This window comes from Ursus arctos, unplaced genomic scaffold, assembly GCF_023065955.2.
Source record: "Ursus arctos isolate Adak ecotype North America unplaced genomic scaffold, UrsArc2.0 scaffold_36, whole genome shotgun sequence".
NCBI lineage: Eukaryota > Metazoa > Chordata > Mammalia > Carnivora > Ursidae > Ursus > Ursus arctos.
The window spans coordinates 24,701,579-24,727,621 of record NW_026623050.1 but is presented as its reverse complement, the minus strand read 5'-3'; the positions used below and the strand labels follow the sequence as shown (position 1 = coordinate 24,727,621).

At 43.5% G+C, this 26,043-nt stretch overlaps 1 protein-coding gene across 6 annotated transcripts in view; it reads left to right on the top strand.

The window, feature by feature from the left end:
* Positions 1-26,043, top strand: part of ANXA2 (annexin A2) — a 43,282-nt gene that overhangs the window by 7,033 nt on the left and 10,206 nt on the right. For all 6 annotated transcript variants that reach the window (XM_057306237.1, XM_057306233.1, XM_026518604.4 and 3 more), the window contains exons 2-5: positions 4,609-4,667; positions 8,101-8,200; positions 20,850-20,944; positions 24,138-24,251. In XM_057306237.1, coding sequence (XP_057162220.1) covers positions 4,620-4,667; positions 8,101-8,200; positions 20,850-20,944; positions 24,138-24,251 — 357 coding nt within the window. In that variant the 5' untranslated portion in view covers positions 4,609-4,619. The remainder of the gene's footprint in view (positions 1-4,608; positions 4,668-8,100; positions 8,201-20,849; positions 20,945-24,137; positions 24,252-26,043) is intronic.

Sequence of the window (26,043 nt, the reverse complement as noted above, 5' to 3'; positions counted from 1 at the left end):
CAGCCATACTTAAATTTGCACCATTCAGAAAACAATATTTTAGGCCCCCCACAGGGCACTACAGTAGACAAGGCTTGTTTTAAACTTGTCTTCTTCATTCTCCCACCACCCAGGGACAGACATTCTCCTCCATTCCTTCTCCCCAGCCTTTCCCCCATGTTTGCCTGGCTGGAACCTTCCAGGGTAATTGCCCTTCTCAAACCCGCCGGTACCTCACCGTTAATCTCTTAGTTGATCTCACTCATATTACTTTTATCTTTCTGTCTGAGTCTTCATCTTTTGGAATGGAGAACCATTGTGGTAAAGCTGCCAGGGTGAAGACCCAAGAGTGAGACGACCCAGATTCTGGCGCTGCCATGATTCTCATCAGCTGAGTCATCTGGGCTGAGGCCTCAGGTGTCTCACAGGGGCAAGCCGGGAAGAGAGCTGGAGAGGCGGGAGGGGGGGGGGGCGGCGGTGTGTGGAGTCTGCATTTCACCGTTTTGTGTGAAAGCCACGAGTGTGTGCTTGTCAGGGGTTTGTTGAGTGATTATGTGAAGGTTACCAGTGCCTGTAACCTACCATAGCCCTACTGAGACTTTTTTTCCTGCTTTCAAGGGTTATGAGCGGCAAAGCCAACTATTGGTTCCAGAACCTAATCAGTCCTCCACACGGAAGTAGTGAAGAAACAAGGGTCGTATTTTATTTGTAAGGTGAAAATGTGTTTGCCATTAAGCGTGCATGAAATAGGAAATATTTACTGGATACAACACAACACGCACAGAATTATAGCAAGCTTTATGGAGATTCTTTCGTGGTTATTGTGACATTTTTGCTTTTTCTGCAGAATGGTTATAAATAATACAAATATAGATGTTAATTATGCCAAGTGCCGACTTATTTCTAAAAGTTTATTTAGCCCCTGGAGTGTGCAAAGGCCCTCTTAAATTTGTGGGGCCAGGACACTGTGAGGAAGGCGAGGTAAAATACACTCCCTGCTGCTTTGAGTTGGACTGAGGCATTTGCCATCTGAACACCTGGTACATGCGGGAACTCAGTACATTGTGCTCAGCAAAGAAGTCTGGTGGCATCACTTTTGACATTGGAAGGTGGGAGAGAGCATGTGGCATGGCGGCTACAGCCACCCCATGAGCTGAGACCAGAGTAGCGGTGACTTCAGGAATGGGCACAGCCTCCATAACCAAGGAGAGGTGAGGGTAAGGAGATGGGGGAGGAAGCAGGGATCAGGGCCCTGTGGATGAAAGGAGTACAGCGTTTGGGAAGAAGCAAGTAACCTTGGGGCTCAAGTCCAGTTTTTCCGGCGGAGTAGACAGAGGACGCTGAGGCTGGGTTTCTGCGACCATCTTTGACGGCTGGCCTGAGCTGGAATTAGAGAAGGCTATGGAAGGATGAGTTTTGAATTATTTCGACGAGATGATGTGTAGGAATTTAATTAATAGTAGCATGTAGGATTGATGTGATGAAAGAACAGCACGACTGTGGACGATAAAATGGAAAGGAAGATTTGTGGGGCCTTTAAAATCGCTGTTTTCCATCTCTCCTCCGTGTGTTGTGGCTGTGGGAGAAGAATTAACGGGAGTGGAGAGTGTGTATCAGATTGTCTTTGCCTTGTGCAGTAACGAGGGTCCCGTGTGAGACAGGCTTAGGCAGCTTTCTGCAAAGCCAGCGCTTAGGGCTGAAAAGGCAGCTTGAAAGAACCATACGATAAAAACTTGCTGTGCCTTTGTGGTCGAGGTTCCCTGAACATCATTACCCACGTGAGACACCTGATTTAAGAACTAGGTGGACTTTCAATCCACATTTCTTTGTGAGCAGAAACAATTCTGTTTGCAAGTCTGACTTAACTGATCCTCTTTGGGGTTTTGCTTTTGTTTTGGCATTTTTATTTCTGCGATGTTTACAGTGGGGACTTGAATTCTGTAAGGCCGATGACGACAGTTTACCCCTCACTGCAGACCTACTGCAGTTCTGATGAAGCTCAGGGGTTATGGTCAAGGTCAGGATTCTGTAGTTAGTGTCCTAGGGAATTCGTCTCCGCTCTGGTGGCTCTCAGCCTGATGGATACTGACGAGACCCTCCAGAATGTTTCTTGGCCCAAGTAGAAGTCAGAGATTTCTTGCTCTGTCAAGGCAGACTCAAACTTGTCTGTCCTGGCAAGGAATCGCAAACTTAATTTTCGCATGACCTGGCTCCTGCAAAAGTTTTTGGACTAGGATTAGACCATGGCACCTTGGGATCCTCTAGGCCAGAGCTCCCCAACAGAAATAGAGCGTGAGCTGCATATGCAGCTGTAAATTTTCTAGTAGCCACATTAAAAAAGGGGAAAAGAAACAGGTGAAATTAAATTTAAATAGTTTATTTTGTTTAACCCAATAAACCCAATGTATCATAAATACTTAGTCAATATAAAAAATGGAGAGATTTTATATTCTTTTTCTCATGCTGAATCTTCAGAATCCAGTGTGTAGTTTACACTTACAGCACATCTCAGTTTGGACAGGACACTTTCCCAGGGCTCGATAGCCACGGTGGCTGGTAGCTGCTGTATTGGACAGTCCAGTTACCGAGATGCACGGCCCCTCACACCAGAGTGGTATGTTTGCTACAACCGATGAACCGATATCACACATCACTATCATTCAAAGCCCATAGTTCACATTAGGGTTCACTCTTAGTGCTGTACCATGGGTTTTGACAAATGTATAATGGCATGTATCCTCCATTATAGTATCATGCAGAGTAGTTTCATGGCCCTAAAAATCCTCCGTACTCCACCTCTTCATCCCTTCTTCCTTTCCCTGTAATTCCTGGCAACCACTGATCCTTTTACTGTCTCCATGGTCTTGCCTTAACCAGAATGTCCTATAGTTGGAATCATACTGTGTATGTAGTATGGAGCTCTTTAGACTGGCTTCTTTCACATAGTAATATGCATTTAAGATTTCTCCATGTCTGTTCATGGTGTGATAGCTCATTTCTTTTCAGTTCTGAATAATAGTCCTTTGTCTGGATGCACCAGAGTGTATGTATAGAGCAAGACCTTAAAATCAGTATTACATCCCAACCGTGGGACATATTCAGGGAGTCGGGGGGTGTATGAAAACTGTGGGAGTGGGGGTAATTGCAATAGCTTTGATTTTCTTTTTGCCTTGCTTAAAACTATTCTGTGATCATTAAGAAGAGAAAGGGGTGGTCTAGGAGAGAGCTCAGGGTGAAAATCTTGCAGAAATATATCCATAAGCACAAATAAAGGCGAATCTTCTTACATTCCCCCACCTCCACCTGACACAGAGCCTGGAATCTGCTTAGTCCACAGTGTTCCGATAAGTTAGCAAATGTCTGTGTCAGATACTCCCTCCAAGCCAGTTTTATGAAAATATTTAGACCATGCAAACTGTAGGGAGAATAGGAAAGCTGGATTTGCATGGGCATAATTTCCTTGATCAAAGAATATTAAGCAAAGAGACCAAAGCAGGAGTTATTACAATTCAGATGTTGATCCCACTGTTTCAGGTTACAGCTCTGCTCTATTTTCCTTCTTTTGGGGATGCTGTGGCTGAATGACCTATCTTGTCTCAGTTGAGATAAATTTCCTGCTACTTGGGCACTCTTCATTGGCAGAGGTTGGTGTATCAATTCCGAGAACTCTGTGATCACAAAGCTGGAAAGCCAATTCATCAGGCTATACTGTCACTGCCCGATTAAGTGTATTAACTGGAAGATGACTTCATTTCAGCCCTTTTGAATCTTAAATACAAGGGATCAGTCCTTTCTGGAATGAGTTAATGTCAGAAAATCTGTCCATGGTCTTTTTCTTAAACAGTTGCATATCTTCTAAGCATTGCTGAGCTAAGAAACTCATGGATAGTAATAAAGGTTCTATTTAGGAATGGGCCAGTGTGCAAATGCTATTGATTTCAGTCCTAAATAGGGTAAATTACTGGTGAGAAACACAGAAGCAGTGGCTGGTTGGACAAGCTTATCACTTTTTATGAGAAATGGAAGACTCAGTTTTATCCTGTTAGAACAAGTTGCATGAGCCTCGGGGAGCATTTTGTTTTTGTATTCACAAATCAGTCTCCCAGGGTTCTCTTTACACAGAGCACAAGAAATACTCACTACTACTACTTCTTCTTCTTCTCCTCCTCCTCCTCCTCTTCCTCCTCCTTCCTCCTCCTCCTTCTTCTTCTTCTTCCCCTCCTCCCCCCCCCTTCTCCGTCTTCTTCATTTTATATATATTTGAGAGAGAAGGCCTGAGGGGGGAGGGAGAGGCAGGAGCAGACTCCCTGCTGAGCAGGGAGCTCAGTGTGGGACTCAGTCCCAGAACCCCCAGACCATGACCTGAGCCAAAGGCAGGCGCTTAACCTACTGAGTCACCCAGGTGCCCTCACTGGCTACTTCTGTAGTCCATCCGAAACCTAAGGCAAACCATCTCCCAGCTTTGATTTGCCCAATCATAAGATAGGAATTGCATCTATTTGCAAAAATTACTCTAATATCCTCAGATGAAGTGGTCTAAGAAATAGAGGTTAGTATAATGAATCACGGTGCTTCGGGGGAAAGGAAAGCCTCTACATAAATACTTTTTGTTGTACTTTTTTCCCCCAGCTTCCTTCACAATGTCTACTGTTCACGAAATTCTCTGCAAGCTCAGCTTGGAGGGTGATGTAAGTATATCATTTTCACTTTGTGTAATTTTTGCAATTAGACATCTCTCTGGATAACTGTGCTACTCTCTTTCCTTGTACATCTAAGGACAACGAGGACAAATTTAGACAATCATTCCCCGCTCTTTGTTACCCTTTTCTTCCCCATTACTTTTACTGTTCCCCGTAGTTCAATTTGACAGAAATGTTACGGCACTAGAAACTTTTTTGGCATCACGTTAAAACTGGACAGGCATTAGTGACGCTGGGATGGCTGGAGTTTTATCCTGCTATATACTTAGTGTGCCAGTGGTAGTAATGGTCATGATGATACTTGAGTCTTAATGTCATGCCCTGGCATTTCATTATTGATTGGCATAAGCTACAGCCATATCAAAAATAATCCTTGTGTTTTAGACTTCTTACAGTGTCCAAGAAGTTATTCTAGACTAGGACTTATATGTTGTTGTTTTAATTTAACATCTGGGAATTCTTTTCTCCAGAAGAACAAGGATATTTGTGTGCGTGTGTGTGTGTGTGTGTGTGTGTGTTTTTATTTTTTAAAACTAAATAATAAAGTATTCTAATTCATCATGTTTCCTTTTTTTGCTTTGGCTATCAGGGAGCTCAGAATCATCTAATTGTCTTTCACAGGAAATATGAACCTGGAAATTCTGATGCATCTGTTTTGTTTTACAGCTAATATTTTTTTAAACTATATGTGAAATTACAAGTCATTGCAAATACTTTTAGAATCGAGTAAAATATAAATTATGAATATGTAAAATATATAATGCGTAATACCATAAATCTTTCAGGTCATCTTGGCAGAAATGGCTATCACAAAAACTCAGCAGTAATACTGGTTTGTAGGCGTATCTTGCAGATACTTCAAAATTTGCTCTCACTGAAACTGAAATACATCGAAGCACTCAAAAGTCACTTGACAGCAGTTTGGATTAGGTGGGACAGAACCCTCTGTATTATCTCTGGTGCTTGCCATCAAACGTTCAGATAGATCACGTCTGCGCAAACCCAGGTTGTATGGAGTATGGAGCCTGTATATATATATTTTTTAAATTATTTATTTATTTATTTATTCGACAGAGATGGAGACAGCCAGCGAGAGAGGGAACACAAGCAGGGGGAGTGGGAGAGGAAGAAGCAGGCTCGTAGCGGAGGAGCCTGATGTGGGGCTCGATCCCATAATGCCAGGATCACGCCCTGAGCCGAAGGCAGACGCTTAACCGCTGTGCCACCCAGGCGCCCCAAGGAGCCTGTATATTTTTAATCTTTCCTCGTGGAACTTATGCACACTATTGTTGGCAACACTTAAGAGCTGCATGTTGAGGTCCAGACAGGTCTAAGCTAAATAATTTTTTTTCTTAATGGATCTGATCATTAGATTGTTTTTAGTGTCAGATTTCAGAAAAGGGCTTTTCGTGTAGCCTTTGAAGTTACTTAAGGATAATGCATCTCTCTGTGTGGAGAGATGGGAGTGCAGTAGAAAATGTCATATTTTTCCCATATTTTGGAGGAAGAGAAAAATCACTTTTCCTCAATAATTCGATTTTCAGACAAGTGGATTCTATGGGTAATAGGTTCAATTATCCATTTAGTTTTGTTTCTAGAAGTTTTATAAAAGGTATGCAAAACTTTCCCTACTCACTGTTGTTTTTGGAATAAGACGACATAGCACCTAGGAAATGAAGCCGTATGTGATACGGCTCAATGACCAGACTACCTGCCTTTGTAAATAATTGACGGCATTGTTAATAAATAGGGAAATGTTTTTCTTAGATTTCCATCCACATTTTGTAGCCACCATAACAAATACAGTATTTCAGAATAACCCTTTGTCCTTACCTTTTCCTGAATGTATGTTCCGTTTCCATTGGTTTAATCTTACTGGAAAGTTCAGTAAAATTAGATGGAAAATACTTTAATAATCCACTGTGCTTCAGAGTTATCAATGCTAACTGGATTCACTGTTGGGCCAAGATGGTCACAACTGCGTTTTGAAATACTCTGTCCAGGCCTGAACTTAGATTTCTGGCTTGACCTGCGAAACATTTGAGAGGATGTCATCTTAGTTACTTACCTGTATAACTGCGCTCCTAATAAAACCAAATGAAATGGGTGCTGGGATGCCTCATAATGTGTGGCCCGTGGGTGGATAGAGAAGTCAGGGCACCTCAGGCTCTGACTCTTCCCAGAAACTGAACTAAGGCAAAGTCATCACATTACGATGGGCATCATGTACTGGGCGGAGGTGGTGGGGAAGGACGAGTCTTGATGTGGAAGGAGGATGGTTCCACTGACAACCTAAACCACACTGTCCATCTTCTTTTGCCTGCCCTTTGCTTTGGGACTGGGTAGCAGGGAGGAGGAAAGCTGTAAGAGCTCTCAAGGAAGGAGAGGAGTCAACACTTCAGATAGAAGAACTGATGTAGATACGTCCTCACCTCAGTCTGGTGGGAGGGTGGATGGGATGGAAGTGGGTCCATCAGATCAGGCAGGATACTGGGCTTTGAAAAGCATTGGAAAAGGAAGAGGGTATGGTTCAAAGGCAATAAGAAAAGCCATTTTTTTAAAAAGAAAAAATAGGAAGAGTGGTAGGCATAGGGTTAAAAGCTTAGTGTTAAAGACCGCAGAGGAGAGGGCACAGAGGAGACAGCGGAGCAGGAACTTCGAGAACTCAAAGAGGATGTGGGCTGAGAGGCCTGACCACCTTGGTGCCTGGCTTCCCTCACTTATCTGATAGTCTGAAACAAGCAGGCCAGCATTTACATTTGCATTTTAAAGAAGTGTGAGCTCAGCGGTACAGGCCTGGTGGAAATTCAGATGCCTGTAGCAAAAACTTGGCTAAACACACTTGTCATTCAGGCATTTCCACATTTTCAGCTTGTTTCAAATTGTTGCCGGCCCAGTTTAACGCCTTCTCAGATAAATGGTGGTTTCCAGTGCCCAGCTTTGGGTAGTCTGCTTTTGAGCTTGCACCAGAAGTAGGATAAGTGAAAATACAGACGGCATTTTCTTTCTTTTTTTTTTTTTTTTTTCAACAGATAGAGACAGCCAGCGAGAGAGGGAACACAAGCAGGGGGAGTGGGAGAGGAAGAAGCAGGCTCATAGCGGAGGAGCCTGATGTGGGGCTCGATCCCATAAGGCCGGGATCACGCCCTGAGCTGAAGGCAGACACCCAACCGCTGTGCCACCCAGGCGCCCCAACAGACAGCATTTTCTAAACTAGCTGAGCTTTTGAAGAGGAATTCTCATTCGGAACAATGAAGTTTCTTATTCTCTGTGTGATGGCACATTTATACTTACCTAGTTACCTAGTCTACGAATGATTTGAATTGTTTAAAGAAACCATAGAAAAAATCTATTTCAGGGATATTTCAGCAGGGGGATTTTAGACATGTATGATTTGAGTATGTTTGTCTTTTAACCTCAGCACTCCACGCCCCCAAGTGCGTACGGGTCGGTCAAAGCCTACACCAATTTCGATGCTGAGCGTGACGCTCTGAACATTGAAACGGCCATCAAGACCAAAGGTAGGTGACATTTGTCCTCCTCTTGTCAGGCTGACAATGACTGAGGCATTTTATGTTGTCTCATTCTCCCTCAAATCTCCATTTACTGGTCATTTGAAATTGTCCTTGAGCTTTAATGGAGTGGATCTAAACCTTCCCCATCTCACCCCACCCCTCCTTCCCTCCCTCCCTTCATCCTTTCCTTTCTCCCTTTCGTTGGAGAGAAGACTTAAAACCTGAGAAAGTATTTTAACCAAGGAGCCTAGTAACAGGGAAACAGGCCTCAGCTGAGAGGAGGAGGCCTGATGCCCCCTGGATGAGTGTTTTGGGCTCAGCTCTTCACTTTGAGGCCTCAGTGCCTCTTTTATAAGGAAGAAGTTGGTCATGGTGATCCCAAACTGGCCTTTTTTTGTCCTGAATCCCCCTCAATTTCAATACATTTGTTGGAAAAATGCTGGGGAAAGTTGTACTGCTTTGCTTTTAGATCTAATGAACAAAAAAATTCAGACTTTTTTTTTTAAGCCTACTAGTTACACCACTGCTTAGACCTGGAGCTTGAATTAGAAGAGCTGTCAGAATGAGTGTGTTTCCTCAAGTTCTGGGATGAGTAAGAGAGGGCCAGAAGGCATAAGAGCTTCCCTTCGAAATAAAGCGGATAAAGCATTTAATTGGGTGGGGTTGAGTAAGAACTTGTTCAGGTCCTCATTGTGCTGTGTTCTGTGTCTATAAAAGTCAGTGTGCAGATTCCCTGGCTGATGTTAATGAGGCGTGTGTCTCTGGAATTGCCCCATCCCCCCAATCCCTGGGACATTGTGATTATTGTGGTGATGCTTGTGATTCACCACACTCTTTCCCCTTCTGGACAAAGCACTTCCTTTCACTGTGAGGCTAGATTGAGATGCGGACATGACCCAGCAGACAGAGCAGCTGCTGGTTCATACCTCTGGAAGGGCCATAGACGGTTTTCTCTTGGAACTACAGTGTTTTAATTTATTGACACACTTGTACAGTTCACATACAGGTCACCGACAGACTGGGAACCTCCACCAGGATGACCCGGGAACCCAAAATGAGGAACCCCAAATTTATGTCTGCATTATTTACTGATTGTGTCCCTTTTCACTCTCAGAATTGTTTTGTTTTCCTAAAACCCTTGGAGAAACTGGGGACGTTGTTTCCAGAGATAGGATGGAAAGGAGAAAGATCCTTTAGGTCCTGTGGCTCTGACAGGACACAAGGATTTGCATCATCGGCCTAAAGCAGCCCTGTGTTTCCTGGGGACACTGGATACCTCCCAGAATGATTGCTGGACAGTGGAGGGAGAATAAGGAAGCATCCAAATGAGACCTTTCAAAAGCCTTTTTTTGATGCTTTTAAATGACCATACTCGTCAAAGGCCAGGTTGGGAAGTCAGGAAGTCACTAATCAGAAAAAGAGCCTGAACCGTGCAGGCTTATCTCACCCCAGATCTTTCTCTTCGGTGGAGCTGGGGTGTAGCGGGTGAGAGATTGTGCAGTCACGGCTCTTCCCGTCTTGGCTGTGCCACTCATTTACTAGCTCTCTGACCCTGGAAAAACACTTCCTTAAGCTTCAGTTTCCACCTACAAAGCAGGGCTAATCAAAGTTCCACCTCACACAGTTGGGCAGTATGGAGTGGTGGGTGCCTGCCGTATAGACAGTGCTCAGAATGTGTTATCTCAACACACACACACTTGCGGGCACACGTGCGTGTACAGGCGCATGATCCACTTTCCTAAAACTCACCCCGTCTCACTATTTGGGTGTGCCTACATTCCTGGGGTTTCCCAACACACCCCTGCAGAAACACACTTGACTCGCCTAACAGTTAACTCATCTGACAAAGATGGTGCCTTTTACAAGCTTGAGACAAAGGCTGCTTTTATCCTTGCATGAGAAAGCTTTTGAGCTCCCTGGAATGTAAAGATTGCGCAAATGAGCTCGGTCACAGCTGAAACTCCCGGGGTAATAAAAATACCTTCAGGCCCTTTCTGAGTTAGTCTGAAAATACTGTAGTTTCTAAACAGGAACGTCTGGAGGGCTAAGATTTGGATTCCTGCATTCCTGTTTGGTCAAAAGCAGCTGACATCACCATGATCCTGGTTGCCATGATTTATTGAGTGCTCCTTATGGGAAAAGGCATTGCACCAGGCACTTTGGGAATGTTCTTCTCAGGTGGACTTCAGGTTCACCCCGACGTAGTGTTCTATCCTCTCCGATTTCTGGGTGACTCACTGTAGGATTAACATGCTCCAGGTCTCTTGGCCTTGGTTCAAAGTGGGGTTTGAACAACTTTGTCCAGCCCCAGGCCTGTGTTCTTAAACACCCCAGTGTTGTGCCACCCACCTGTTGAGGACTGGACTTTTTGTTCCTTTGCCGTAAGTTATTTTAGACGTGAAAAACCTTTTGCACTTGTGATTCTGTTGATATCAGATACATGTCATATTTGTGGCCCAGCTTTAGGTCCCCTGTCTTCTCTTCAGATTTAATGCCTAGTGACTTCCACTTAGGAACACTTCCTTATTTTTGGTGCCTAGTAATTGTAGAGAGTAACTGAATTTTTTGCGTTTTAATTCTGTTAGTCTTATAAAATAATTTCTGGATTGTCAGTATGTTTGGGAGCCTTAAATCCTTCTAGGAAGCTATTGAGAAGAAAGAAAATGATATTTGTATAGAGCTCAGTGTACCAAAGACGTTAATATCAGCGTTGGTTTTGGTAGCGAAAAACCCAGCTAGTTGGGGAATGACTTACTAGATTATGATAACTCTCTCTGTGTTACATCGAGTATCTGTAGAATGTGAAATATGAAAAATAAAATTTATGAACAATTTTTATTGAGATGGAGTTAACATACATACTATTCACCTATATAAAATGTGCAATTCAATTTTTTAGTGTGTTCACCGAGTTATGCAACTCTCACAGTTTTAGAATGCTCATTTTAACATGCATTTACCTTAACATTGTCAGTTGCAGAACTGGTTCTTTTCCTTTCTTGTGCTTTCAGTGTGTTCTGTGTTTTCCAAATTTTCTGTGATGACGTGTATCAACTTCACAAATGGAAGGCAATAAACTTAATTACAAACAAAAATGAAGTCAGTCGCTGGGAAAGTAATATCCCTTTGTCCCTTTCCTCTTCCTCTTGAGATTTGTAGATAACTCACACCACTTTTAAAAATGAGCTGATTAATATTTTAGCTTCCCATTTAAAACGCCTTCTACCTTCCGTGTAATTAAGAAGCTTGTGCCCACACCTTCACCCCACTCCGGCCTCAGGCCCTTTACGGAAGAACACAGGGCTCCCTAATTGCTGTTTCCTTGACATCAAGGAAAACAAAGGGTACATCTCGAATGCTGATAGAAACAAAGGCCAAAGACCAGAAAAGATGACTATGTGGGCCTCCCCCTCCTAGATAGAGTCGCCCAGGACACGTGCAAGCACGTGCCCCGTATAGAGCTTTCTGGTCATTACCTGCTTTGTTCCACTGACCACGGACTTCCCTTTGGCCTGAGTGCTCTCAGGAAGGAGAGCTGGGAGCAAGTCTGGAGGGTCCTTCCGTTGCTGTGAAATAAAGGATGGTAAACCGGAGCAGGCCTGGCCGGGGCGGGCAGGGGTGGGGATTAGAAGGAGGGGCAGAACTGGGTGAGATCTGGACCTGTCATGAGGACCGGAAGCAGATATGACTCCTTCTTCCCCTCAGCCGTATCCTCTGTCACCTGGGCTGCATGGCTTCTGTCCTCTTCGTGGGTCTCCTTGCTTCATCCATTGCAGATTCTCTCTCTAGCTTCATCTCTAGGCTATCTGGAGCCTTTACTCTGACAGGAGTGTGCAGCCCCCATCTGGTGGGAGTGTTAGCCCACTGCTAACACCGAGCGGTTCCCCCTCACCTCTCAGAGTGAGCCCCGTACACAGCCTCTTCTCCGCGCTTTCTCTGAGAAGGAGGCAGAATCGATTATTCCTTGGTCTGTGTCTCGGATACTTCACACAAGTCGTTTACAGCTCTTGTCACACTGTGTTGTAGTTTTTTATGTACAGATTTCTTTCTCCCCCCAGAATGTGAGTTCCTTTATTTCATGAAACTTCTTTAATCTTATTTACACAGCCCCTGAGACTGTGTGAAAGAGTAAATATTTAACCTATATTTAAATGGTAGTCACATGTACGCAGATCCCAGACCCCACAAGGTGAGTGCAGAGAAGGGGGACACGGGGCTGGTGAGATGAGGCAGCGGAGGGACAGCTCCAGAATCTGGGCAGAAGCCAGAAAGGAGAACAGTCCCCTGGTGAGCTTTGATCTGTTTTCACAAAATGAATTTAACTCACACTCAGAAGTCGCCTTTGTTTTTGGTTTGAAGGGATCTCAGTATTTCTTGAGTATGTTACCTAACCCGAATGCAGGGCGGTTTTGTGTATGCTCTGGCTTGAGGTAGACTGTGCAATTACTTACCTTAATTTATGTCTAGTTAGAAACTGAATAAAGCCGTGCAAAAGTAGTAATATTGCTTAATTAACAAGAGGTTTCTGAGACTTAAATCTGTAGGAGTCTCTTGGTCTAGATTGGCCTTGGGTTAAATATATACTGTGGAGTGTACAACACAGCTGTGAATGGTTTACCATATGGGTCCAAATAACTAGAAAGGAAAGTCAGCTAAATTAGAAAAGGATGAATCCAGACTACATAAAATAGATTGTAATTAGAAGCAGCACAACCCCAGAGTTAGTGTAAGTGCCAATAGACTGGTACAGCTTTGGTCTCTCTCTCTCTCTAGAAGGGGAGGGAAATGAGTTGCCCTATTATTATTGCCAGTTTTGATTTTAGCAGTATTTGTGTTCTCCGGAAGGGATGCAAAAGCGGGTGATTTTTTTTCCCCCTTCTCATAAGCACGAGTAGAGAGAAGCATAACTGCAGCAAGTTTTTGCACTTATTTTTTTCTTATACTTTTAAAATGGAACCATGTTTTCCAGCACGGCCAAAAATATGAACGTCCCATGCCGATGGAAAGCAGGCCAGGACGTGTATTTTTGGTTTCACCTGCACACCTGGAGGAATATTCATTCAGCTGAGACAGCAGTTAGGAATATATTCTCCTGAAGATGCCAGGAGGCAGACTGGCTCTGAAAGGTGGCTTCTCTCCTAACTGGAGGGGTCGGAGGGGAGGGCCCAGACTCAGGGACAGTGTAATTGTAAGAAAGGTCCCTGTGGCTCACACAGCCCAGGCCTTCCCATCCTCCTGGACGGGAACAGGAGGAGGGGAACCTTCTCTTCACTGAGGCCTTTCCCTTTGTGATCAAGTTTACTTTCGACCGAGTTCTCGTCTTACAGCACTGCTGGGAACAAAGAGGGACCAGTGCTGAGTCACGGCCACCTTTACTCCGAGCACAGATTCTCTGATTTTCTTCAAAATGATCTTTGCCTACATGGGTATATAGATGCCAAACCTGCGCCAAGAAGCCTAGAAGACATGAGTGAGGGAGTCCCTGGTGCCCTTCTAATGGTAGGCATTAGCTTTTATTGCCTGCCTCTCGGCTCCTTCTTCTTCTTTTTTTTGTAGAAACTGTTACCTCTTTCCCCTGAGGAAATCCGACTCTCGCTGCCACCCAGGGACACTGGGTGTAGTAACCAGACTCTTTTCTGGTGTCAGCAGTGCGATGGCAGTGGATATTAACTTCTTCACTATCAGTGGAGTTAAGGGTGGGGGTGCTGGTTCCCTGCATCTGTTCAGATTTTAAAATTTTCTGTCTCATGAGGCTAACGGAGTAGCAGGGCACAATGGGGCTCGCGTTTTGCATGTCAGCCTGCATTTACAATTTGGTTTGGTTTGAATTTTGGATGCTGGCCTACTTTGTGTTTTCCTGCTGGTCCTATGGAATATTTCAGAACTGTAATTATGCATGGAAGGCAGACAGGGTTCTAGATGATTGACGTATACAACCGAGTTGCCAGATAGAGGGCACCGAAATCCCTTCTAAGGGACTCAACAGAGGTGAGATCAGAGCCGAATGGAAGCAGAAGAAATTTGATTTTGGGCCCAAATGTTCTTAGGCACTTAGCTAAACCACACTTCGCATGAGCCAGGACTACACCCGCTCTCTGCCTGTCTTGGGAGTGGTGCTGGGCTCCCCAGCCCCCCACCCCCACCCCATGCAGTGTTTGTTTTCCCTCTCATCTCTCAGGCACCTGCCACAGGTTATCCTGAAACCAGACTAGAATCTAATGTGTGCTAATGGCATAAGTGTACCCCTACCCCCATTGCCCTCTATTTTCATTGACCCAAAACCAAATACAAACAAGAGCGAGGCCTGCAACAGAGAAGCTGAGTGTGGAGAAGGTAGTAGACACGTTCTGGGTCATTAACTCAGTCCATCCTTTCTGCATCCCCCTAAATGTTCTCATGATCTGTTTTACGGAGTGAGAAACTGAGGCACAGAGAAGTAACTAATGTGCCCAGACAGTACAGTTCTGAGCCCCACATAATTTCTGAAGCACGTGTCCCTGCCACTGATCTGCATGCCTCCCCTTTACGTCTGTCCCCCATGTGAATGTCCAGCTCCTGGTGGGACCCTCTGGACACAGAGTGCTCACAGCTGCTGAGTGATCCCAAGGAGTGACTGACTGCAAGAGCAGGAATCCCAGGCCAGGCAGCACTGTGGCTGATGGTGGGAAGGATACTTTGGACAACTGTGTGTGTGTGTGTGTGCTTCTCTGTTCCTGAAGTCACTTCGAGTAGACAGATGGCTTGTTGGCATATTAGCCTTGTTGGGAGGGGCTGCCCTTGTCTCACCATGTTATTAATGACTATCCCTGGAAGAGAGTTTCTAGCTCTTTTTGTTGAAAAAACCTCAGTTGGGATATCTCTTCAGTGGCCATGCACTGTTAGTGGGTGGCAAATCATTATCTATAGATTATTAAATGTGCATATGTTTATATGTACTAAATAGTAAGTAAGTCCAGTTCTATAGATGTATGGACATGTTACTGTCCCAAATCCTTTTTAGGAACTATTTGGAAGAGTGTGGTATGAAGAAGTATCAAAGTATAATTTCTATAATTTCAGAAAGGTACCAACATGACTCCTAGAGATATGGGATGGACACATGTCAAACATTTATTTAACTCAAAGGAGATAACACTAGTTCAGAGGGACATTTGAAAGACTGGGTGTTAATAGGCACTGAGGGAAGTGTTGGGATAAGATTGCTGGGCTGGACACAAGACCGTTAATGTCCTACAGGGCACTGAAGCCATAACCTTTGGACCATAATCTCCGAGTTAACGTGTAACCGCACAGAGCTCATGCCCGACAGTAGGGAGTAGCGAGGTGAGTGAGAACACACCCTGGAGAGGCGGTCTTGGATGGCCCTGTTAGCCACGCTGGGAGGCCCTGCTAGCCACACCACGCTGTCTTCCTCTGACCTTATTTTTAGATTTTGGATACGTTTCTGTAACAGGAAGCGGGTTAGCCCAGTGCAGTGAGCCTGGGTCTTGAATCCTGGTTGGAGTCCCAGCTCTGCAAGTGACTTGCTTGTGTGACCTTGGGCATGTCCCTGCCTTCTATGGGCATTTGTTTCCTTGTGGGTAAAATGGGGATGACAGTAACACCCACCTCTTACAGATGTGGTGAAAATTACATGGTAGAGTTGTGTGAAGCACTGAGTAAATGCCTGGCACATAGTAGGTATTCAAGCGAGTGGCTGACGCTATTATAATAGACAAGATAGGTCCACATGTCCACACCCATGGATCTCCTCTCTCTGTGGACTGCCGCTGACCTTCGTGCTGCAGAGACGATTTCTTCTGAGGTTTGATACTCATAGCCCCAGTAATCTAAGCTGAGGCATTTTCCCATCATCTAGATCAGGAATCTTTTTTTTTTTTTTTTGACCAGTCAGCCACACCCTGAGGGCCTCCTGAGCCTTCATCAAACAAAATGAAATCCATTTTCTTTGTGCAGTCAGTGTGTCTTGGCAGGCGTGAGTCAGCATCCTGTTCAGAATGGCCTCTTGGTTCCTTGCCATGGACAATCAAGACACATTTTCCATGGAATGCCAGATGTGGAGCTGACTTGGGGTTTCCACCCGCAGAGAGGAGGAGGAAACTCCAGGAGGCTGATTTTATGATTTTGGAGTTGACCATTACTTCAGACTGCAAGTGTTCTTTATGTTTGAAAAATACGTAGATGGTTTAAGGGCCCCATGACCCCAGAGTTTTCTGCCTGAGCCCTGCTGTCAGCGGCGCCTCCCTGTGGTATCGCTTGGCAGAAGTGTTGCAGTTCCGTGAGCTCCTCCGGTGTTCTTTCTTACCTGGGTTATTTGGACAAAGGTTAGCATTTCTTTCCCTGAAATTGTAGTCGACCCTGCACCTCACAGGAGCAGTTGGTCGAAGTGACTTGAAAGTCTTCTCCCGAAGCAGCATGCTGACTGCCATTCAGAACAGCGACTGACCTCTCGGAGGCCCCAGCCTAAGAGTGTTGTTGGAAACATTTTTGTAGGTAGCTGATGAGATTCGCTGGCCATTTTCATGAAAGGAAGGAATGCTTATGACATTTTCTGTGTTGTTTCCCATCAGGAGCCAAATAAATTTGTGTCTTCATTCCTTCCCAATCTTGAACATTTCAACTTCTATCAGTTTTGAAAAGAAATTAAAAAAATCTGCCTGGAACACAGAATTTGCTGTGTTCTCACCCATTCTGTAGGATCCCCTGCCCGCGTCACTGTTTCCCTTTGTGAGCCTTTGCGTAGATTACTTTGACTTTCCACACGAAGCACACTAGGAATGGGATGGGAAAAAATATTATTCAGGTTTGTTGCTTTTTTCTTTATGCTCTTGCCCTGCCCGCCCAGTTCCTTTTAGCCCCTCGGGCCCCTTCTGCCCAGCAGAAGCTTCCTTCTGCACCGAACAAAAGAGATCTGAATGTGTAAATCCAGAGGGGCAGAGCCTCATCTCCCGGGCATCTGCACCTGTGTTAAATTCATTAAATTTAAAGCTTTCCCGGTGTCCTGGCACTTGCTGTGCGCTGTTGACGATGATTGTGCTGACATAGGTGGCTGAGCGCTCAGTCGTCATCCTTCTAGCCTCGTCCTGGGCAGACGTGGTGAGTAACCGGATGACCCTTGAAGCTTCAACCTGTGCTGGGCTGTTTTCCACAGGAATAAACTGCCTCACCAATGATGATAGCAGGTTGAGAGGAAGCAGCAGTGTTCTGAAGATAAGATGTTAAATCCCACTGGCAGAAATGTGTATTCTGGTGTTCCGACACAGGACATGCTTTAAGTGGCTTTGACTAGGCAATTGATCCCGAGCTCCATGATTTCACCCCCCTCCCCCCGCCCCTTTCGAGTTCAATTTGAAACTTGCAGACAATGGTCTGGGAGAAACAGCTTCTGTAGGTGGGGTTCTTAGAAGGGGGAGGGGCATCCACTTGCAGAAACAGCTCCGTTTCTCTGTAGTTGCTGGCGTTAGCATTTGTGTAATGGATCAGATTGTTCCCTTGTAAGGGTCCCAGCATGTTGGATGCTGCCGCTCAGCAGGCTATTGGCTTGGTAAATAATTTAGGTAAAATACGTTTAGATTCCTTCGGACTGTCATAGTTGCTGCCACCTACGCGAGATTCAGGTTAACCACTCGGGCTCTTTATGGGGATTTCCAATAATTGGATTGAATTCTGACTCTGTTGGCTGGACGCTTAGCTGCTGTGAACAGAAAGGCAAAAGGCTGTTTTACTAAGAGCGTGGGACCACGCTGCAGTTAGTGCAGTGAACTCGTCAGGTGTTTTTTCTTATCTGGTTTATTTGGACAAAGGTAAGCATTTCTGTTCCTGAAATTGTAGCCGACCCTGCACCTCCCAGAAGCAGTTGGTAGCAAGAGACTAAAAGTCTTCTACGTCAGCAGATTTCCAAAGATCTTTGCGTTCCTCATGCTTATCCATCTCTATTGGTGATTCTTCAGTGCAGAATGAGGTTGAAATGCTACTTCTTTGGTCCAAAGTTCTAAGGAGCCTTTAATCAGTAGAGCTGAGGTGTGGCCCAAGGGACTGTGTGTTTAATAAGTGCTTCATGTGATTCTAATTCAGGTGGGCTTGCGATCACATTTTGACACAAACATAAACTTTGTGTTTGTTTCCAAGGGAGAATTATTTTTATGGGTCAGTGTTGTTGGTATGTGTTCAGGTCAGCAGCTCCAAAATTGCTTTCAGAAGAGTTGAGATTTGAGGATATGATTGATTTTGTTGTTTTCTGGCATTTTCAGATTTGAGGAAGAAAGTTTTTTTTGTTTTTTTTAAAGATGTTATTTACGTATTTGTGGGAGGGAGAGAGAGAGACAGACAGACAGAGAGAAAACATGACCCCGGGGAGGGGCAGAGGGAGAGAGAGAAGCAGACTTCCCGCTAAGCAGGGAGCCCTGACAGGGGGCTCAATCCCAGGACCCTGAGATCGTGACCTGAGCTGAAGGCAGATGCTTAACTGACTGAGCCACCCAGTAGCCCCTTGAGGAAGAAAGTTAAGTGTAAACCAAAAACACATTTATGAGCAATGGTTTTTCCTAACATGAAGTTAGAGCCATAGAATATTGAAAGAGAGAGAGAGAACACATGTGTGGGTGGGCTTGCAGGATTGTATCTGTTAGTGTTCCGTGGAAGCAGAACTGGAGGTCATTGTTCAAGTGCAAATGTAGAAACAGACCCAAACGGGCCGATGTTTACACATGCGGTAGTTGCAATCTTTCTGAACTTCCGCTTCTCCATCTGTGAACTAGGAAGACAATGAATACCTATCCTTACTGGGTAATTTTGAAGAATAATAAGGTAGTCTGTGTTAGGATGTTTCAGAAACCAAGGAGAATTGTATAGATGTTGTAATTATTATGCATATTCTGTTTTATTCTAATTAAAATATTTAGAACCGTGCCGGGATTCTCTCGAGGTGAAGTCACTAGTTGATTCTAGACCAATGACTGCATGTCATTCAGTGTGTGTAAAGAACTCTTTTTATGGCTTTAAGGTGAACTTTGAAAGTATGATCAAAAGAAAGAAAACCTTACGGTGTCCGTAATCCTACCACTCACATGATCACTATTAAAATGTTGGTATAGTCTTCTAGATATTTTCTTTACATTTTACAAAAATTGGGTTATACTGTATATACTGCTTTGCCACCTGTTTTTTCTTTACTTAACAGTATATTATACATTTTTCCATGTCAATTAATATTTTATGCCGTCATTTTAAATGGCTATAGTATCCTATTACATGGACAGAAGAACGTTTACTTAATCAGCCTCTTATTGGACATAGGGGCTTTTTTTTCCTTTAATTTTTTGATTCTATATATAATGCTGAAAGAAGCATCTTTGCAACTGAATCTCATGTATAGGAATTGTATTTCTCTGTCGACATTGGTGCTCTAAAAATTAGAGCTAAAGTTGTAGGTGCTGCACTTACGTGATTAACGTACGGGTTTGAACTCACTCTGAAATGAGTATATAAACACAGAAATAAATGTTACTTATTTTTATACCCAGAAAATCTAACTTTGTGCATTTTGATGTAACATGCTTGTGAGTTGAGGGTACCTTCTTTGTCAATTTGCTCATTGCCTCTGCCTCAGAGCATTACAGTTCTGACATTTCTGTTGCTTTTGGGACTCTCCTGATTTCCTTTAAGCTAGGCTGTTTGCCATTCACATGTGACCTTGTGGGCTTAGCTCCTCTCACTCTCACCCAAGAGTTACCTATCCAGTTATGGCGAAGACTCTTCCTTTTATTGAACAAAGTTGATAACCGGTTAGGAGGGAGACCTTTTACTTTCTGAATTCTTAAAATCAGGCTTTCTTTAGTTAAGCGGCATTTTAGGAGTATTTCTGATATAAAATTGGAAACTTTCAGATACAAGAAGGCATTGCTTATCTTTGTAAATACACATGTTCCAATTAAAATAGGTACTAAAATATTTTGGTGGCACTTCAAAACTCCCAATTTAGATTTAATTTAGATTAAAACACTTACTCTTTTTAATAAAGTTATAAAATTGATTATTAAAATTGCCTATTGAAGATTAAAAGCAGTGGAACATTTATTTTCCTTAAAAAACAATTTAGTCTTCAATAAGTATGATTGTATTAATCAATTATGCTATTAAAATACTACTGCCATATTAAATCTGACTCATTTGTCATGACAGTTTCTATAATTATAGAAATTATACCTAGCTGCTTATATAGCCGTAATCCTGCAATAAATATAAATAATTGTCTCTATTAATTCAGTTCACAGTTACTGTCTATTAAATCCCCAGTTAAATGGCAATTTGGGGACCTTCATTTAAAGTCCTCCTAAATCTTTGTTGTTCCATCTGACTGCCAAAGCCCCACAAACACACCTCCTACGGTTGATTCCAGAAACCAATTTATGAGTAAAATAGTTTTTTTAAATGCCGGTATTCAAAAGGTCAATTTAGGCTTGAGGTTTGCAGCTGTCAGGATAAAAATTGGGTAAACGCGTTTGGTAGAGGGCACTGACAACACTCGATGTCCTGGCATTGCAGTTTGGAAAACAGTGTATAAATTTCAATTTGAAAAACTACTTAAAAACCTCAGTGTGAGCCCAAAGGACTAGAGCACATGGGTGATAACTACTCCCAACTTGTATTTCTCTAGGTGTGGATGAGGTCACCATTGTCAACATTTTGACCAACCGCAGCAATGAACAGAGACAAGATATTGCCTTCGCCTACCAGAGAAGAACCAAAAAGGTACAAGCAGTTTCAGGGGTGGAGGGCATTCCTTGTTGAATTTCATTTCCTTAGCTATTGCTTTTTCTCTTAATGGATTCTGGCTCATCGTGGCAAGAGCCTTCTAGAACTCTTGGGTATCCTTGTAAGAGTCATCACTCACACACTTATGATCCCTGGAGTGCTTGGAGTTCATCCATAAAGACCATGCCCTCCTCCATCCAGAGGATGTGGAGGGAGCACGGCTGGGAACAGAAAGTTAGAGGGGACTAGGGAACATCAACAACAGCATGTATCATTTCTAGAATGCTTGCTTTGTGCCAGGCATGTAGTTCTTTACATGTAGCAACTTATTTCATGTTTATGACTTCTGCTAGCTCTTGATAAGATGTTTCTAATTTAATCTTAGGACACTAGCCTTTAGTTAGTATTGATCCTGATAGGCTCTCCTCACTCTTAAAAAATATATATACTTGAATTCTTAAGAGCTTTGCTGCAAATGGGCTTAGTAGTTCATTTGGTCTACTAGGCTATCTTCAACATGCCATGCTCCCGCTATTTAAAGAGTCTTTGTGCGCTTTTTCCCTTACTTGTGCACTAGTGGTTAAGGAACAACCCAGCATTTGTTCATCCTTTATTTTGTTGCAGTGTTAGGAAATTTTATTTTTAAGGACGGGATGCTTTATTTTTAACTTCTTGCTATTAAAAGCTTTTGATTTATTCTTGGACAGTGCAGTAAGCGTGGCTTCCTGCAGCTTCTGTTTGACTTAACGGCTTTCACTCGTAGCCACAGTGGAGGTGAGCTGGAAGGATTCTGGAAAAGACATTTCTTTTCTTGGGGTTGACATGACCACTGGGGTTCTGAGAGTTGCGGGTCAAGCCCTGCTCTGGCTCCCACCCCCACCTACTCAAACAGTTGGAAAGGACATAAATAGGGAAGAATCTGGCTTCTATCATCTTGCGTGCATTAAAATTCTTTTTCCAACTAGACTTACATAATCTTTTGTAGTGAGGCATAGAGGGGAATATTTTATTTCTACAGTTTCTAAAAGGATCTGGGACCTGGTAGGGCTGAGTTCCGGTTGGAGCAGAAGGTTCACTTCTTTGGATAGTGTGCCTCTAGTTGCTCCTTCATTTGTCACTTACAGAGTGGGGTGTTGGAACACACTTGGGTGTGTACACATAAGTGTACACAGAAACAGAGAAGCCTGGATCTTGATTTCAAATTAGATAGATGGAGAACAGAGCCCTCACATACTCTGTTGGATGGAAGATATTACCAGAATCATGATAGGGTTCATTGACCACACAGGCTTTGTGTGTGTTGGGGACAGCTTACTGTCCTACTGATTCTTCTTCTTCTTCTTTTTTTTTTTAAGAGAGGGAGAGAGTGGGGGGAGGGGCAAAGAGAGAGGGAGAGGGAAAGAGAGAATCTTAAGCAGGCTCCATGCCTAGCACAGAGCCTGACATGGGACACAGTCTCACGACCCTGAGATCATGACCAGAGCCGAAGTCAAGAGTCGGATGCTCAGCCGACTGAGCCACCCAGGTGCCCCTGTCCTACTGATTCTTGATGTCTCTCAATCTTGGGCTAAGGAAAATTGTCATCATGTATAGAAAGATACATAATTACTTGAGATCATTTCTGAGGATTTTGGAAGCAGAACATTAGTGTTTTGAATGAGTTGTTTGCATAATCAAGGAGAAAGCCCTGTATTAGAGAGTATGTTGGGGTATGGACTGAGGCTGCCTCTTTCATGAGCCTTGAACAGCATAGGCAAAGCTAATAGAAGTGGAGAGGAGCTGAGGAAGAGGATTGGTCTTTGTTTTTTTCACCTTCAAGCAGATGCCAAATTTCTCCATATAAAGAATGGTAATGTTTTATTTATCAAACATTTCTGGGGTTTCTGTTACATGCAAAGCCCTGTACTAGACATTATGAGAAGCAGGAAGTTGAACGCTGATAGGAGTTTATAATAGAAGTGGAAGATGTCAGTACGTACTCAGATGAGATTTGAGGTTTGAACAGAGAATGGGTAGAGGGGTGTCAAGGGTAGGCTAAGTTTGGAATTACCTAACCTCAAATTTCCAAATTGGAAAACTGGTGCTATAATTGGAAGGTGTTGCTTTTCAAGTCCTTTTCTAAGTGTGTGTGTGTTACTAGGACACTGGGAATCAGAAGAGAGTAGGTGGTGGAAGGGCTGGGCCAGGTGTTGTCCAAGATCCATCCGAGTTCTCACCACCTAGGAATGATCTGAGAAGATTCTCCCCGAAGCAGACTGCACATCACCCCCTGGCACCTGCACATACTTCTAGGAGCTAACCATTATACATGCCATGACATGCTGCAGGCAAGCAGGAGAGAAAGAAAGAAGGGAGAGAATAGGAGGGAAGAAGTGAAAAGAAAGGAAAATAATTGCAGCGGGAGAGTTCAGGCATCACTTAGTGCTCATGATGTGCAGGGAGTTTAATCGCCAGTTTCAGTGGCTGTAAAAAGACACATTGAATTGGGGTATTTGTCTGCATACATGGGTGCTGACTCAGACCACTGACTTAAAAATCAATGTCGTGACAGTAGAAACTTTAAAAAATAGTACAGAGCAGGGAAGCCAAGGCGTGAATGGGGGGGGACCTTCAGGCTCCCATCACTGTCAACTCTGTCCCGATTTGATATGGACAAATAGATGTTCTCTCAGTCTTAGATGAAGTGTTCTGTATAGGAAACTTCGTGATCCCACTTCTACCCATGGTGGGTCTTCTGGTTCCTCCGGAGACTTTTAGGAATCACCTCCGGCACAGCTGCACCAACGTCTTTTACTCTAACCACCTCCTTCTTAGCAGAGGCCTTGCCCTTGGAAAGTGCCCTATCTTCCATGAGTGCTTATCACTTGCAAGTGTGTTATAAAGCGCCCTCAACACTCCTAGCTTTCTGAGGAATTGCATTCTGCCCTGGTTTCTTTGTAACGACTGGGAGAAGATGGCTCTGTCAGCCTGGATGTTAAGGGATTTTGTCAGCAAAGTCTGATCTTGTGGTTTGTGACATCGGTGTCTGTTGAAGGGAATGCAGTGGAGACAGCTGGGTCTGCGATCCCAGAGTGGTCAAGGAATCACAGTCCGTTTTCCAAACACATCCCACTTTTGTTTTATTCACCAGTTTTAAAGGGAATATTGGTTACCAACCACGTTTCCCATATTCTTGCCTGTTTTTCTGAAGGAACTTGCATCAGCACTGAAGTCAGCCTTGTCCGGCCACCTGGAGACCGTGATTTTGGGCCTATTGAAAACACCTGCTCAGTATGATGCTTCTGAGCTGAAAGCCTCCATGAAGGTAAACATGTGTGGGATGCAATCTCTGTCAAATCCGCCATTAATATTTGTGAATTACAGCTCTCTGGGTATAATTAGGTGATTTTCAGTTTTGTTGAATTCTCATTTGGAACCATTTTTTTTTCTAATGAACTGAAGCTATAAGTCTCAGGATTTGTACCAAAAATATTTCAATTACTCTTTTTAAGACTGTAAAGAAATTTCATGATGCTGGGAAGTCAGTTACCCAGCTGCTACTGCTTGGCACCTGGGCAATTGGAATACCATTTGGAAAAACTACTTCCTTGATTACACTTCCTCCTTAAAAAAAGATTTGTTATGATATTAAGGCAAAAGTAAAACTCATAGCTTTTGTCAAGTGAAGCTTGCAAATTCTGCTCATATTCTCTTGGGTGTTTCTTCTTCTGACTTTCTCCTGTCAGTCCCACTGTATAATTCAAATTCAGGCAAATCAGGGCATTACAGTACATATATATAATGGGTGGTTTCAGATTGTGATTGGTACCTGTGTTTTGTTCTAAGTATTATAGCACAGGTTATCTCTTTTGTTTGTTTTTTGTTTTTGCAAACTTATTTGGAATTTTAGATTACATTACATAGTAGAAATTCCAGGTTAGAAACTCCCTGAATTCTATGTGTACCTAAAACATCAAGTATTATATAAATGTGATAGATGCATAAGCATAAATGTATTTTACAGCAAAACATAACCCCTTTTATATAGTATGTGCCTGAAATACTTTGAATAATCTGATACTGCCCTCTGCTGATAAAACTGGGTAAAGCCTCCAGTGTAAGGGGGAAAGCTATGATTCTCTTTTTTTATTCGAAGTCCAAGTGCATTTTCTGCGATGCTCCTGTTTCTGAATTATGAAGAGACCAAGCTGTAAGCCTGTCACCAGAGCTGATGTCACGGTTCATGTCATCTCTCCCCAGAGAGCACCTCGGGAGTGAGGCAGCTCCGCACACCAGGCATTTCCATTGCCCAGGACTTGATAGCTCAGGGCTGCCGCAGGATTTGTTGGGGAATCTCCTTCAGTTCTCCAGCCTAGCCCAAGCTGTGCTCAGTTCATTTGAGTGGACTGACTCTGAGTTTCCTAAGTAGGCTATATTGCAGAGAAGGTAAAATGACGAATGATGAAAATTTCAGCAACATTTAATGATCCTGCTTGATAAAAAGGACACTCCTGAAAACCAAATCTTGGGTTTTTTGGAGTCCTGGGTGAGTCAGCCTGTCCTAGGTTTCTTCTGGCCATCATCACTTCAGATCAGTTTATTTTACTTTCGTCAAAAATCTATTTAGTTGTGATGGGTGCGATTTTACTAGTATCTATTACTAGGTATTAGTGACTTGAAATGGACCTCCTCGAGCTGTCATTCTCCACTGTAATCTCTGTAACTGGGGCTAATGAAAGGTGCTTTGAGTACTAAATCTTTGACCTTGTGCCAGCTCTTCCATTAGCTATCACACTTGAGTACCCTTCTGAAATCCATAAAGCTTGAAGTGACATTAACTGAACTGCGGTTTTTGAAAAAAAATCTGTTTTGACTTCGGGCAATACCAGTGGCAGTATTGGCCATATGTTTCAGTAGAAGTTGCCCTTGTGATAGGAATTGTGGACAATCTGTGGGAAGCCTGGGCCAAGTTTTGGAAATTGTCAAGGTCACCTCTGAATACAGAGATAAAAATACTGTTAGAATCCTCAGATGTTAACACCGGTATATCAGCAGTGGAACAAAACATCTTCTGTTGCCACAGGTGTTTTACATCTCAGCAGGGTCAGGATGCAGCA